At 41.3% G+C, this 15,735-nt stretch overlaps 1 protein-coding gene across 3 annotated transcripts in view; it reads left to right on the top strand.

Annotated features, from left to right (window-relative positions):
* The window catches only part of LOC308292157 (cilia- and flagella-associated protein 58-like), an 86,591-nt gene that overhangs the window by 59,522 nt on the left and 11,334 nt on the right, over nt 1–15,735 (top strand). For 2 of the 3 annotated variants that reach the window (XR_013962388.1, XM_080734432.1), the window contains exons 3-10: nt 4,287–4,562; nt 5,153–5,304; nt 6,147–6,303; nt 6,683–6,877; nt 7,773–7,910; nt 9,553–9,712; nt 14,661–14,743; nt 15,306–15,497. Coding sequence is in view for 2 of the 3 variants with exons in the window: in XM_080734432.1 (XP_080590558.1) it covers nt 4,287–4,562; nt 5,153–5,304; nt 6,147–6,303; nt 6,683–6,877; nt 7,773–7,910; nt 9,553–9,712; nt 14,661–14,743; nt 15,306–15,497 (1,353 nt within the window). In the remaining variant the exon portion in view is untranslated. Of the gene's footprint in view, nt 1–4,286; nt 4,563–5,152; nt 5,305–6,146; nt 6,304–6,682; nt 6,878–7,772; nt 7,911–9,552; nt 9,713–14,660; nt 14,744–15,305; nt 15,498–15,735 lie in introns of those variants that run through there. The other variant, XM_080734429.1, reaches the window with a different exon arrangement.

The following is a 15,735-nucleotide window of genomic DNA, read 5'->3' as shown; positions in this document are numbered from 1 at the left end:
AACGTACATATATGTCACAAGGAAAAGTTGAGAGAATATTCTGTTTCCATTATAGGACAGAAAATAACTTTATGTATTTGGTCGTTTAACCACTTGAACCCCAGCATTCCCATTCTGGGGGAACATTCACCAAAAATAGCCAATACAGTAGTACACGGTCGTGTTTGAGCTTGTAGATCTGCTATTTTAGGTGAAGAGACTTCACTTTCGTTCATGCCCTTATCCCTAAACTTTTTTTTTGTCAGTGTAGATCGGCTATTTGAAGTATTTTCAAATGTTTTTCAAAATAGTAAAAAAAGGCAAATTAATTTAGGGATAAGGGGTAAGACATGGACAAAAATATAACGCTTTGTGTACTGTAGGGCGTATAGGCTGAAAAAAGATCACACCAAGTACAATTCAACTGCGTTTTTACTAAGTAAAGTGGTTAATTTGAAGTGATATTGATATATTCCAAGCATTCTGAGGCACCCCCTTTGAGAAACCTTGTATGTCAAAAATAATTTGTTTTTAAATGGTGACAATTGCTTGTAAATATGAAATATATGAAACATTTTTTCCCTTTTTTTAAGTGAAATATCCCTTTAACTTCTGTACTGGCATATACTGGAACCTGTGGCACGAATTGACTCTGTATCTTATCTTAGTACTTTTATTGGATTTTATTGGACGGCTCTGAAGACACCCCCCATCCCCCTTTGAACATTTGACCATTGGATGCATTCCCCTCTTACGCCCCTGCCCCAGAGCCTACTACTCTGATTTTATTAGTTATAGTATAGGTTGAATAAAAGAACATTTGACTTTGTACCTTTGCCTATTGTGTGGTTAGTGTGGTGTCTCCCCATATACGGTATGGTCACTGTTTAGAACATACATGGGCAACACATAATTCAGGATTCCAATTCAAAAGAAGCAAAAATAGCCGATCTACAAGCTCAAAACACATTGCAGCGCAATGCGTTTTGAGCTTGTAGATCTGCTATTTTTGCTTCTTTTGTATGAGATACTAGAATGACAAAGTAGGATATGCAATGTGGCCCTCTGGAGTGAAGTTGGAAATATAGTGGCCCTCTCCATCATCAAAGTTGCCCACCCCTGGTTTAGAACCTGTTGTTGTTCACATGTCACTACTGTGTGACATAATAATGCAATAACAAGCGTTACACGTTCGTATGTTGTTAACCTTATCATGTGCATCCTTTTAAACTTTATACTTTTAGTAATTTATTAAATATGAAAGTCAATGTAAATCCATTTATAAAACAAATACAAAATTGGCATAATGTTAATGTACTTTTAACAAACATTTGTAAATAAATATATGCTGGCCTTATAACAACAATCAATACATTATTTAATCTATTTAACTTTTACATTAATACAATTTAGACTAACCACCTAAACGTCTCCAATAAGATACCCAATACCTGCATTATTGCATGACAGTGCAATGAGGAGAAACACATGCCTTACCAAACACTTGGGAGAAGAATTACCCTAAGCAGAGACCTCCCTCCCTCCCACGGTCCCACTGGTTGCTTAGCAACGTTCCAAACAGCAGCACTCAGCTGAGAGGGAAATGAAAGAATAAACGTTCAGTCTCAGCAGAACGTTATTCAGCTAATATTTATCTATTTAGGCTACTTCATGACAATGGAGGTAAGTCGGCTGCATTTTGTTTCAGAGGTTATTGATAAATGTGTGTCTACTCACACTGACTGCAGCTGCAAGCCGAGTTGAACTGCAGAAGACAGAAGTTAATTTATACTACTCCGTACGTTGATGTCGCTTGCCGACAAGGACTTAGATCTACAAGCTTCAATGTCATATAACCCACAGGGGGGTCCCCAAATTATTTTGGGGGGTCCCCAGATGATTAACATAAGGTGCAACATTGTTTTCTCTCTCAGCAGTAAACAAACCAACATAAATGTTTACGTGTAGACTAATAGAGGGTATCTGCACATTTATAAAGTGACAATTTGAGGACCTTTTAATACTTCTAAAATGACAAATTAAACATCGGCCAAATTGTCAAATATTAGAGGCATAAACTGTGAAAATAGCAGATCTACATGCTCACAACACTGGTGTTGTGAGCATGTAGATCTGCTATTTTCACAATAGAACTGTGTTATACAAAATCTAATATCTCAACTCTTAGTGCTCGTCAAGGTGGGGGGTCCCCAGTTAGAATACCAGTAAGACTCCCTAATCGGGAGATAAGCGACCGTAGGTCACTTATCTCCACAAATAGGGCAAAAATGTGTTTTTCCAAAATCTTCCTGATCCATGTTGATGACATGAGTGTAGACATACTGTGTAGTGATTTTCGTGATTTTAGGGCAAAATCTGTAGGAGCAGTGTCCAAAAATGTGTTTTTAAAAATCGGCCTGGAGGTGGCGCTATATGGGAGAGATTCATGTTGATGGGATGAGTGTAGACATACTGTGTACCGATTTGCGTGATTTTAGGGCAAAGATTTTAGGAGCAGTGTCCAAAAATGTGTTTTGCAAGAATGGGCCTCATGGTGGCGCTAGAAGAGGGCCATGTGAGAAATGAGGGGTGGGGTCTCCGCGCCGCCAAGGCGGACGAATAGGTACCGGCCCCGGCTGTCCCGGTCGCTCCTAGCCGGAGTTACGGCATTTTATGTGAGCTGCAGTGTAGGGGGTCCTCCACTGGGGGCGCCACCACTTTTGCATCCGTTCTGGAGCACCAGGAGTCGGTGGTCCCCGGGAATTCCCCGTGAGCAGCCCCGTTGGGGTGGTCATTTGGTCAGTTTAGCACATTTGGTCATTTTTTACATCTGGGGGTCCCCCAGGGTCCTTGGAGGTTGTAGTTTGGCAGGTAAGGAGTGTGTGTGCAAAATTTGGCATGGATCGGGGCAACGGTTGCGGAGATATGAGCAGGGCAAGAGTGTGACGTGTGACTGACGGACTGACTCACTCACGCAGGGCAAGAGTGTGACGTGTGACTGACGGACTGAATCACTCACGGACAGCCCGTGGAGGTTTTGGTAGTAAATGCGACCTACGGTCGCAATGATTATTTTGGGGGTCGCAGCCTGAAAAGGTTGAGAACCACTGGCACTGTCAGTTAGGCCTACAACAGGAGCATTTCAAGAATACTTTCACTACTAGCCTACTGACTGACATTTTACAAGTGATGAAAGAAAGAATAGACCTATTTATGTTGGACCCTTGTCTGGCAGAGGCTATAAGGCACTTGGACAAGTTGTGTATTTACACTCATACAAACTGATATGCCCCTTTTTAAGCTGATCTACAAGCTGTTCAAGCAACATATCTTGCATCACAATTGTGAGCTTGTATAGATCGGCTATTTTTGCATAATACCATTGTATAATTCAGTATAAAATAGGACATAGTGTTTGATCAGACTAATCAGTTATTTAAAGTGATCTTTTTTGTTTTCGATTTGTAAAAAAAAAAAGATTCATCTAAAAATAATCAATAATAGCTACAGCCCTATGGATTTTATAATAATAATAATAGTCAGTATTAGTCACCCCTGTAAATTTGACTTTTTCAACCAAGGCACCTTTGAATTACGTTGATACTTTATAGAACCTTACAAAGTATTCTGACTGCGGAACCCCTGGACTTGCGTGGGTTAAGGTTAGAGATAGGATTAGTAATGGGGCGAATTGGACAAACGCAACATCGGAGTAAGGGCCGATGCATAGTCCACTTTTAGAGCCGAATTTATTTCAGTTCGGCTCTGACTAAACTACAATATGACATCATTCAGAGTTTCAGGGGTGAGGGTCGGGTAATTAATTTGGCTCTTCCATGCTGCAGAGATTCTGTAGGAACAATGACACGGCACCGCTAAGGCACCCATAATGGTGCCATGGCGCCCACTTTTGAGAAGCCCTGGCCTATCGGACATTATATACGCCGATACCGTGACAGGCCAATATCGGTTCAACTTTGCCTGGTTAATAAACCAGACCGAACACAACAACACCCCCTGGCGGTAGTGGTGTTGTAGTACGGTCTGGCACCGATCCATTGAGATTCTATTTCCTCAACCAGCTTCAAGGGTTGGCCAATCAGGGTTGTATGCTTGGGGCACGTGGTTTCTCTAAGCTTGGGGCACGTGGTTTGGTGCAAACCCCAGAAATGAAAACTCTTCCTGAAATCCCAGACTCTCTTCCCAAAACGAAGTGTGTGATAGAGGCTGGCAACACCAGGCAAGGTTCAACTGATTCGAAGTTTTCCAACAACACGTGCCGTGGTTCCTCTCTCATCATCAACCAGGTCAAAGAGCAGAAGGAGGGAGAGGAGACGTTCGAGGGCCTGGAGCAGGAGTTCCAGGCGGTCCTGTCTGAGCTGGTGGGAGGCGACAGCAGGGACAAGCTGCGCGTCACCTACCAGAAGCTGACCGCTGCCCTGAGGAAGGCCCACGACAGTGAGCGGAGGCTGATGTCCAAGTGCAGAGAGCTGAACGCAGAGATGGTGTCCAACTCCACCAAGGTGGCGGCCGCGCTGAAGCTGTCGCAGGAGGACGAGACCACCATCACCTCACTCAAGAAGGTGACGTATTGTACCACCATGTCATGTGACCCTGCAAGAAAGGATGTACATTTGTCCATAATGTGCCAGACTTCAAATAAAGGAGAGGTTGAGTTGTTGAAAACGAAATGTTTTATTGGATAAAAGATAAGACATTTTGGTGATTTAGACGCCGTAAACATTTAGTGTACGGTATAAGATTGCTGGTGGCAGTAGAGATGTACCTCCTTCCTTTTCAACTCTAGACCAGTGGTTCTCAAACATTTGTGTCTCATGTCACCCCTGTAAATAACGTTTTCATCCATGGCACCCCTAAGTTACTTTAACCTTACATGTCATACGCTACACAAATATTATGTAAGTCTTCCCCAACTAACATACAGTAGCCATATGTCACAAGGAACACCCTTTTCCATAATAGGACAGATTGAAAATAACATTATACTTTAGACTTTCGCTTAGCTACACTTTTGGTGGTGCATCTTAAAGGGGCATGAAATGATATTGTAGACTGCTTCCCAGTTCAGTAAAAGCTTCACGGGACGTTTAATGAAATGAACTCATAAAAGACACATGCTCACCTCACACTGGGTGTGAATTCATTTTTTTAGGAGTTAGAGAAAGCGTGGAAGATGATCGACGCAGCTCATGATGAGGAAACCCGGGCCAAGGAGACCATCAGCACTTTGAAACAAGACGTCGCACATCTGACTCAACTGGTGGAGCAGGGAGCCGGTCTGACCTCATCTGGACAAGACCACAGGTCAGGCTTTCTACAGTCCTCTGTCAATCAGATATACTGTAAACTCATTGATTTAACCACATGAACCCTAGCGTCCGTATTCTGGGGATGAATATTCTGCAAAAACAGCTGTTCTACAAGCTCACATCACGTAGCGACAAGATGTGCTGTGAGCTTGTAGATTGTCTGTTTGCAGTGAAGAGTTTTTGTGCAGGCAGGGGGAAACAGGGGTCAAGTAAGTATATACTGTAAGGTTTAAGTTGTTAATCCGAATAAATCTGTTGACATTTCTCGCAGGAGTGTGCCTATGTTCCAGAACTATATTCAATCTATATATAAGTCCCCACACATAGATTTAATGTTTTCTTTATTAAGTCTACTGCGTAGCAACATTACTGTGACCATCAAGATGCCATTAGTAAATAGTAATTATTTATTTACATAACAACCCATTAACTTAATCACCTGCAATAACCTAGTAACATTAACAACTGAGCAACCACTAATAACCATTTAGCATTCACTAGAAACATCTCTTCATCCACACAAGTCCTGCAGTAACATATCATGCACGCATGTTTATTGTTCCAATATGAGGGAACAATAAAGAATATAGATTTGTTGTTAGACTGGTTGGTTTACCTATGATCCTAGATTACCATTTCTATGCATTTGATGTATTACCTTGTGTTGTCCTTGCTTACTGTAAATTGCTCTGGATTAAGATGCCTACATTGTAAATTGAAATAAAATTGAATGAACATTATACTCGAGAGAACATAGGGCTGTGAGAACATACAGCAGGTAAACACCACCTCTTTCTGAGCCCTGTTACACACTTAGAAGTGTCTTATATCTTTCAGCGTCAACGAACTGCTTAAACTGAACGAGGAGCTGAACAAGGAGAAAGAGGAGCTGCTGACAACAGTGGGGAGTTTGAGAGAGAACTTAAACAAGGCAGCCGTCGCACAGCAGGAGATGGAGGCTCTGAAAGACAACAGCATGGAGACTATTGCACAGGTACTGTACATTCATACGACAAATGATCTATGATCTCCAGCATAATGATCTATTCTCTGCACATGACTCTGAGTATTATTAAGCATGACAGCCCATGTTTAGGCAGTTTGTGATTATTTGAGGCAAGACCACAATGGTACCATATGTTTTGCTTTGTTTTAACTTCCTTGCTATAGCAATAGTTAAGAAATAGAGTTCTCTTTTCTAAAATATTGCAATTGATGAATGAATGAAGACGTTGTAGAACGCTCATCTATCTGACCCTAGGGACATACTGTATCAGCAATAAAGCATGCTTTACTTCATAAGGATGTCAGTAGCTCTGTACTGTAGGTGGTGCTGATATTTTCGTGGTGTGTGCATGTGTGTCCAACCCCAGCTCCAGCAGGAGCTGCAGGTGCGTCAGAACGACATCTACAGGGAGACCCGGAGGAAGACCAAGCTGGAGAAGGAGCTGAAAGAGCTGCTGGCCCAGACAGAGGCTCTGCAGGAGGACAACAAGACCCTGAGCCTGCAGGGACAGAGACACACCGAGGAGCAGCACCGCCTGGAGCACCTGCTCAAAGACACCAAGGTTCAATATGCACACATACACATACATACACATACAATATGCACACATACACATACAATATGCACACATACACATACACTATGCACACATACACATATATATTATGCACACATACACAAACTCAGATATATTGTAGATATTTAATCACTGCGTAGATATTGGTCTGGAATCTCTTTGTGGAACCTGCATTCCCAAGGCCTGAATAGAAACATCACACCCAGTGTGATTCCTATGCATTTGTTATATTGTTGTTGATGTTCTGACATATTATCTTGTTTATTATAGTGATGTATTATCTGCTTATTGTAAGTCGCTTTGGATTAAAAGCGTCTGCTAAATGCCTAAACTGTGAACTGTTAAGTGAGCTGTGCTCGTTATGAGTTAAATGCATTAAGCATCCTGCAAAAAATGCCTCTTGTGCTAAACCCACCCCACATTTTCATACTGGGCCTTGATTGGTCCCTGACACTTATAATACTGCCAAAAACTGTCAAAATTAGCAACAGAATTTAAGTAACATAGTTATCACACAAGAGTGTGTGTGTGTGTGTGTGTGTGTGTGTGTGTGTGTGTGTGTGTGTGTGTGTGTGTGTGTGTGTGTGTGTGTGTGTGTGTGTGTGTGTGTGTGTGCGCGCGCGTTATCATGATTATCGGCACGCTGCCTGCGGAACTCGCCTTTGGCTCCTTCCTGCTGCAACCCAGAAGTGGCGATAATCATGAACCAGAATTTCCGTGACCCACAAATGGGTCCCGACCCAGTGTTTGGGAACCAGCGCTGAGTGCCATTTGCATCAAAAGGCAGCAAGTGGAAACCACTATGCTGGATACTCTGTCAAACACCACGCACGCAGACTACGCACGCACAATCACACACGTTGTTTCTTTTCTTTTCCAGATCCTCAACGAGCGGGTATCCAAGGACCTGGAGCAGTCGCAGCAGAGGAACAGCAAGCTGCAGCAGGAGCTGGAGCAACAGTCACTGTCCATAGAACAACTGAGCCAGGAGAACCAGCAGAGAGCCAGCGACCTCAAGGTACAATAACACAGTGTTTCCAAGGCAGAGAGCCAATGACCTCAAGGTACAATAACACAGTGTTTCTCAAACTTTTACATTTCAAGGTCTCCCCTTAACTCTAACAGTGTACAAATGGAACCAAATGGACCCTAACAGGTTGGTTCCATTTGTACACTGTCAGAGTTATAGACTTGTATAGGTCAATTTAGACCCCCCTAAAGGAACCCACAAAGTCCCTGGAATCCACTTTGAGAACCACTGCAATAACACATCTCCCCCTACACCCAGTAGTGTATAGGGATGGGACGATAATCGTTATTATCGTTTATCGTGATAAAAAAACAGTCACAATAATTGTATCTTGGAGATTACATTTATCGTGACATTATCCTCTGTCATGCACTGGGATCTTTTATTTGTCAAGCTCCATATCAATTTAAACCCTCCATAATTGGTCAAATGGAACTAGAAATAATGAAACTTTTTTTCACTCAAATTTCTTTGCCAAAAATGTTGCCGATCTACAAGCTCACAACGCGTCGCAACGTGACAAGTGTGAAATGGGACATTCTGCATAATGAGTACTTTCGACTTTTGTACATTTTGAATTCTTGGACTTTTACTTATTGCACTGTAACAGAGTATTTCTACATTGCTACATTGAATTGATACTGTTTACTTAACCCATTTGGCCGCGGACCCCCATCTCAAAATATGTTGTTCCAGGGACCCCCCCAGAATCAAATATTTGAGTTACTGTACAAACGTTTGCTTTGAAAAAGATACACTCAATGATTTGCAAAACATTTCACGATTTAAAAAAAAAAAATGCAGATCTCCAAGCTCGCAGTGGGGCACTTTGGTGCCGTGATGTGAGCTTGTATATCTGCTATTTTGTAATAGTTAAAGCTAGGGATGGGCAATTAATTGGTCTACATTCATACCGTTATCGGGTGATGTTGACCTTAAAATGCAATATTGGTATCGAACTGATATAAAAATATTGTTTTATAAAGCTTTTGTGATGATGAAGGCTGCAGATGAAGGCTGTTTTCTGGGGAAGCTTTAAAATTAAAAAAAAAAAAAAAAAAAAAAGTTGGAACATTTTAAAATAAATATACTACATTCATTCCGTGCATCCCTAGTTTTGGGATGCACCGTCAAATTCAGTGTTTGTTCATATGCCTTTCTTAGAATGGAGAAAGTTATTATAATTTTTTTAATACAGAATGAGATCACATCGACATTGGTTTATATCGGTTATCGGCCATAACGACAATTCATTATATTGGATATCGATATCGGCCATAAATATCATATCGCCTATCCCTATAGTTAAATCCTAAAATAATGGTTAAAGTCAGGTCTTAAGCTGGTTGCACACTGCTGCGTTTTTCGGGCCGAATATCGGAGTGAATTTCGGAAAACGCAAAAAATAAAAAATCAACCTCACGTTATGTCAGTCACGTTTGCACACTGCCGCCCGTTTCGCGCACCACTCAGTCCCTTGCTCTCTCTATCTCTCTCTCTCTCCTTGCCCTGAAAAACGCATTTCGCAACGAAAAACGCAGCAGTGTGCAACCACCTTTAGAGTAAGAAATGATAGTAAGTTTTTCCACCACTGATCATGGGTCTGCATGGCTGTGGTGTGTGTGCTCAGGTGAAAGAGGAGCAGGTGGGCCACATGAAGCAGGAGATGGTGAAGCTCACCAAGATGAGAGAGGCGGTGCAGAAGAAGAGCCATCAGATGGAGGAGCACAAGGCCAACGTGGAGATGCAGAGAGACATGCTGAAGAGCCAGATCACCACCCTGGAGAAAGGTAAGGGGAGAGACACGCTCACGCATGCATTTACACACTCACCGAATGCACGGCACACACATAAGCATGCACGCAAGTATGCGCCGCGAGGGAAACTATTGATACAATTATTGTCGACAGAAAATGTATGGCATAAAAGTCAATAGTCAAATAACAATCCAGTGTGACATATAAAACTTTCTATTGTGTGCTATTTACAGCCTTTGCTGCTCTCTCTCTCTCTCTCTCTCTCTCTCTCTCTCTCTCTCTCTCTCTCTCTCTCTCTCTCTATGTAGAACATCATGTATGCACTCACTATATAGCATAAACAAGAATTGACACGCAGTCAATATAAAATCTGTGGATTGGTGTGTTGACGTTAGTGTAGCCACATGGGGAGCAATCTTCAATTCAATCTTCAATTCAAAGAAGCTTTATTGGCATGAGAACACAAACGTTTACACAGTGGTGGAAAAAGTACCTACATTTTTATAATTAAGTAAAAGTATCAATTCTGCAATGTAGAATCACTCTGTTACAAGTAAAAGTCCAGAATTAAAAATGTACTTGAGTAAAAGTACAAAGGTATTGGTATCCAAATGTACTTAAAGTACCAAAAGTAAAAGTACAAAATGTTTGAAAATAGCAGATCTACAAGCTCACAACGTGTGGCACCGCAATGCGTTGTGAGCTTGTAGATCGCTAAATGTAAAGACGCTACGCTGCGTCAACACAATCTGCTGTTGAGCAGTTTAACCAATTTGCTACGTACGTCTACACAAACGGTCAGATTACAAAGATAAATTGCTTAGTGAAGGCTCACGGATGTCACCATAGGGTACGCTCCAGCAGAATGTCCCGTAATGATCGTATTATTTAAAGAGGAGCATTTTAATCCGATCGGTCGTCGTTTCCTTAAAAAGGTATTAATGTATCTAAGTGCAGTACACCTCGCAACCGATGGGGTCGCATGGCTGGAAAAACAACAGAAAATGACGTCTGATCGGATTAACATGCTGTTTACATACATTCATACAGACATACATACACATATAATGCAATGTATTACAACCACATTCACATCACACACCAATGGTGTACTTGTGATTGTACTACAAACGTTATTTGGTAACGTTTGTAGTAACGTAAGGTGTTCAAATAAGTGTATTGATTGTACGCTATTTTCCAAAATCTTGTCTTGTGTCACAAAAGAAAAGATGATAATGTTATGGCATGAAATGAGCAGGTCGTTTTTATTTATAGAATAATCTCAAGAACAGACTGTTTCCTTTTCTTTGATGATTGTTAGCCATATGGTTTAAACCCTCAAGTTAACTTGTTGCATTTATGTGGGCCACCCTTAGTTCTCAAAGAAAGGGAGATGTGGTATTATTCGGATAATATTAAGGAGTGCCTTCATTTTGTAGTAACCGGTTGTGACGACGTACACAGGATGCGGGAGATGGACCTGGGAGGTTGTTGTGATCTACCGCACCGCAGTATTGACTAGCCTGTTGCTTCACACTGCTGAGATGTTATGCCATGAAATGAGCAGGTCGTTTTTATTTATAGAATAATCTCTCAAGAACAGACTGTTTCCTTTTCTTTGATGATTGTTAGCCATATGGTTTAAACCCTCAAGTTAACTTGTTGCATTTATGTGGGCCACCCTTTGTTCTCAAAGAAAGGGAGATGTGGTATTATTCGGATAATATTAAGGAGTGCCTTTATTTTGTAGTAACCGGATGTGACGACGTACACAGGACGCGGGAGATGGACCTGGGAGGTTGTTGCGATCTACCGCACCGCAGTATTGACTGGCCTGTTGCTTCACACTGCTGAGTTACACTGCTGTGTTGTTGCTGCTCATTTGTTTAATAAATACAAGACTTCGGATTACGTCGTTGTACGAGCCTGATAAGAGTACGAGCCTGATAAGAATAACTTCACATGCAGCAGTTACTCGGACCAGTAAACTACCGAATGCAGATGTTATATGGACGTTTATTTCAGCCACCAGGAAATAGACGGAGCCGCTTCAGCCAGAGAAACCATTTCATTACGACCGCAATAGTTTTGTGCTTGTCATTTCGCCAAGGTGATTCATGTTTGTTTTCTCTGCTGTCATAGTGTTCTGTACTATTGCAACTTTTAGCCCAAGGTAAATTGACTTTGTTTTTGTTTCACCGGATTGAGGATTCACTAGCATCCAGCAGCTACATCGAAGCTAAAGGATACCATACAACGTATTGGTAAGCAAATCAATGTTATTTACAGTCTTATCTGTCTGGCAGTGGTGTAACAAGTGGCCAAAATGTATCAATACTGCAATGTAGAAATCCTCCGGAACGTATTGCCATCAAAATCTACTTAAAAGCATCAAAAAGTAAGTCCAAAATGTTCGAAAATAGACTACAAGCTCACGATAGTGTTGCATCGCGCCGTGTAAATCCAGACGTATAAAGTAGGGCTACAGTGCTCAATGTAATATCGTATTAGGCTATAATGTCTGCAAAGTACAGTACTGGAGTAAATGTAGCTACTTTACACCATTGTCCGACCATATCACGCAAACAAGAACTGCTTATCACGTTCAACCGATCACAAAGAGTAAAGCATCATTCCCACTAGCTCTGGTCCATAGCGTTAGTGGAGGAACGGACCAGAGCTACATTCCCACATGGGCACTATAATAACTATAACTATAGGTCCTATATTTCAACCACTTATGGCAGTTGAATGTGATGATCAACAGTTCTTGTTGGCGTGGTATGGCCGGACATCAATAGTGTAAAGTAAGTACATTTACTCACTGTACTGTACTTAAGTACGGGTTTGTAGCCATATTTTTATTTCTACCCCATCCCGGATCAAAATATTGTAATTGTATTCCACTATAATAATTTGAAAACTTTAGATGCATCCATTATAATACATAATATTATAAAACATACATAGAACACTTTAGTCCTGTTTTATACCTATAGGCTGTTTGAAATGGTTGATCTACAGCTCGTTTGAAAAGGGACCATCAGTCAGAGGACATTAATTTGCAACACAATATAGTAGACCTGACACCATGATTCGTAAGCCTTAGAATTAGATGATGTGGTGCTAAGTGCTCTAGGTGTGTGCCTGCATTCCAGGTACTTTATAAACAATAGATGTTTTGCCCTTGTGTAATTTTAAGGGTATATAGCCAAACAAAGGGTGCCAATTTACATTGATTGATATTTTAATAGCAGTAACAAGAATGCTGTCAGACACAGTTTCCCATTTGTTTTAAGTAAAGGGACTGTTTGAAAACATTGGCTTACAATTGTAAAGGGTTCATAATTAGCTCAATCATTATTGTTGTTTCAGTGTTGTGATGTTTGTTTTTTCTCTTCTCCCACAGGGCCTGCAGCAGCCAGGGACAGAAGCTCCTTTTAGGAAGTGCCATGGAGAGCTGTATTCCATCCTGTTTGCATCAATACCAGTGCACTCACAGCATCAGCGTCTTAGGGAGAACATTCATGTAGAAATGAAATGCAGATTTTGTGTTGGACACACTTGACTTCTGGTCAAAATGCAACCTCTGGGTCTACAAATAAAGCCTGTTATGACACTTGCCTGGACATTTATTTGGATATGCACTATATGTAGAATGTAGAAATATGTAGGTAAAATACCTAGCTTAATGTATCACCTGTGCTGTGAGTATTACTATAAATGTTCAATATCAGTCTGCCGCTGGATATTATGACAAATGTAGACTTCAGGTTATTTGTATAATGTATGAGCATATAACAAGGAACTGCTCTTGCAAATATTCCTTGACAGACCTATTTATGTTTTGTTCAAATGTAATCCCATCTACATCAAGTAGGGCCTATAGAATTATTATGTTTGATGATTGAGCAAATGCATACATAGACAGCTCTGCTGTTTGGGATTTTCATTTACATTTCTAAAATTCAACGTCTCAGAATTGGGTTTCCATACATGAACAACAATGAGTAACAAGCAAGACCTGTCTGCATGAATAGCTTTATTTAGATCATTTATGATTTCAAATAAATTGACAAGGAAGGCTTGGAAATGGCTGTATCTTCAGCAACGGCAGCAGAACCTCCAATTTTGCAGGCTGACAACAAAATAAAGGTACGAAAATAGCATTAGATAAGTTGGACATGAAGCATGCTTTATAGGTTAGACTTTGTTGCTTGACTGTTGAGCGCCGAAAATAGACCTACAAGCTCACAAAGTCTAGAATCTGCGACATGCTCTGAGCTTGTAGGTCTGCTATTTTCGAGACAAAACGACGTCTTGATACAAAGCATGAATTAGACTGTCCCAGAAGTGCAATTAGAAATCACACAAGTGCATGGTTGTTAGCATTTGACAAGATATGCATGCACCATGTAAGCAAGCAACAGATGGCCCCATTGGGCTTGGTCTAATAACTGGATCTTGCATTGAAAACGTCCATGATGGCTACTACAAAATAAAATACATATATATATATATATATATGACTGTCTACTCTACACAGACAACATATATATGACTGTCTACTCTACACAGACAACGTTAAACATGTTTAATGGCCTTTCTTTGTCAATATACACTTACAGTACCTCTGTCTGGTGTCCTGCTCCTCTGTGTCTGTCTGCCACTGTTCCCACTACTGCACTGTTCCCAGCTGCAGCTTTTTTACACGCCTGCCATTGGCCTAGCTCGGTTACCATGTGACCTGCCACAGCCAATCGGCAATAGGTCCCCTAGGTCCCCTGAATGTCTCAGGACAATGTAACCTGTTTAATGAAATCTGTTACCACAGATTTAACAAATGTACACTTGAATTGCTTATTATTGAATTAAATTGTAAAGCAGACCAACGTCCATGTTGGATTTCTTTTTTTTTTTCTTTTTTTTTTAATGAAAACGAACTTATTAAACATCAAATCTATACTTCCTCCTCCTGCAGAAATAGAGGCTTACCAAAAGCAAGTGGAGACAGACAAGAAAACCATTGAGGAACTGGTGCGCGAGCGAGACAATCTGAATAAGGTACGTACCTCACTAATACTGAAATATGTACAATTTAAATATTTAAAAGATTGTGTTTTGTAATAATAATCTAAATCTAGAAACGTGTAACTACATCTGTAGTGGAGTTCAACAATAACAATATTCGCCTTTAGTGGAGTAAAACTCCAGTTAAGTAAAAGCATCTGAAAATTAAACGTGATGTTGCTTTCCAATCGCGTGTCGCGTCACGTTGTGAGCTTGTCGATCTGCTATTTACAAAGATTCACTGCGGGCCCCCCATGAATGTTCTTCATAGGGGGAGGGGGTATAACCCATTTAGACTGGGAACGCAGCATTAGTATGCGTTATTTTGTGCTTTAACTATTGACAAATAGCAGACCTACAAGCTCGCAGTGTGGTACTCGGTGCCGCGCTGTGAGCTTGTATATCTGCTATTTTTCAATAGCTAAGGTATAAAATAATTAAGGCCCCTCCATCTTGGGCCCTAGTAACTCAGTCCCACTTTTCCCCCCCTTGTGACACCCCTGCTTTTCCACATTGCGGTATTGATGACTTTCTGCTGACTCTTCCCGCTGAGCAGAACATGACGCGTGCGGCCGACGCCACCCAGAAGCAGCAGGACATCGTGAAGGTGCAGGAGCAGCTGAAGAGGAACCTGGAGCAGGAGATCCGCAGCTACCGCGACGAGGCCCAGAAGCAGCGCAGCATCATCTTCCAGCTGGAGAAGGATCGCGACCGCTACATCAACGACACCAGCAGCCTCACACAGAAGGTGACGTCAGGCATGCTCCTTCAGGGCCATCCTGGCTCATTTTAAAACACTTGACCACTAGCTGGTGCCCTTGTTTTGGGCATGTTGTAACTTATTAATTACTAGTCATTCTACGACAAACTATACAGGGCTTTAATGTTTGCTTTGCAGATGAATTTTTGCAGATTTTCTTGATCTCTGCAGGTGCGTCAGAACGACATCTACCGGGAGACTCTCTGGAAGTTGTTTTGGTTATTGT

The sequence above is a fragment of the Nannobrachium achirus genome (genome assembly GCF_963921795.1).
Source record: "Nannobrachium achirus genome assembly, chromosome: 10".
Classification (NCBI taxonomy): Eukaryota; Metazoa; Chordata; class Actinopteri; order Myctophiformes; family Myctophidae; genus Nannobrachium; species Nannobrachium achirus.
The sequence above is the reverse complement of the archived record's forward strand: the minus strand, read 5'-3'. Positions and strand labels throughout refer to the sequence as shown.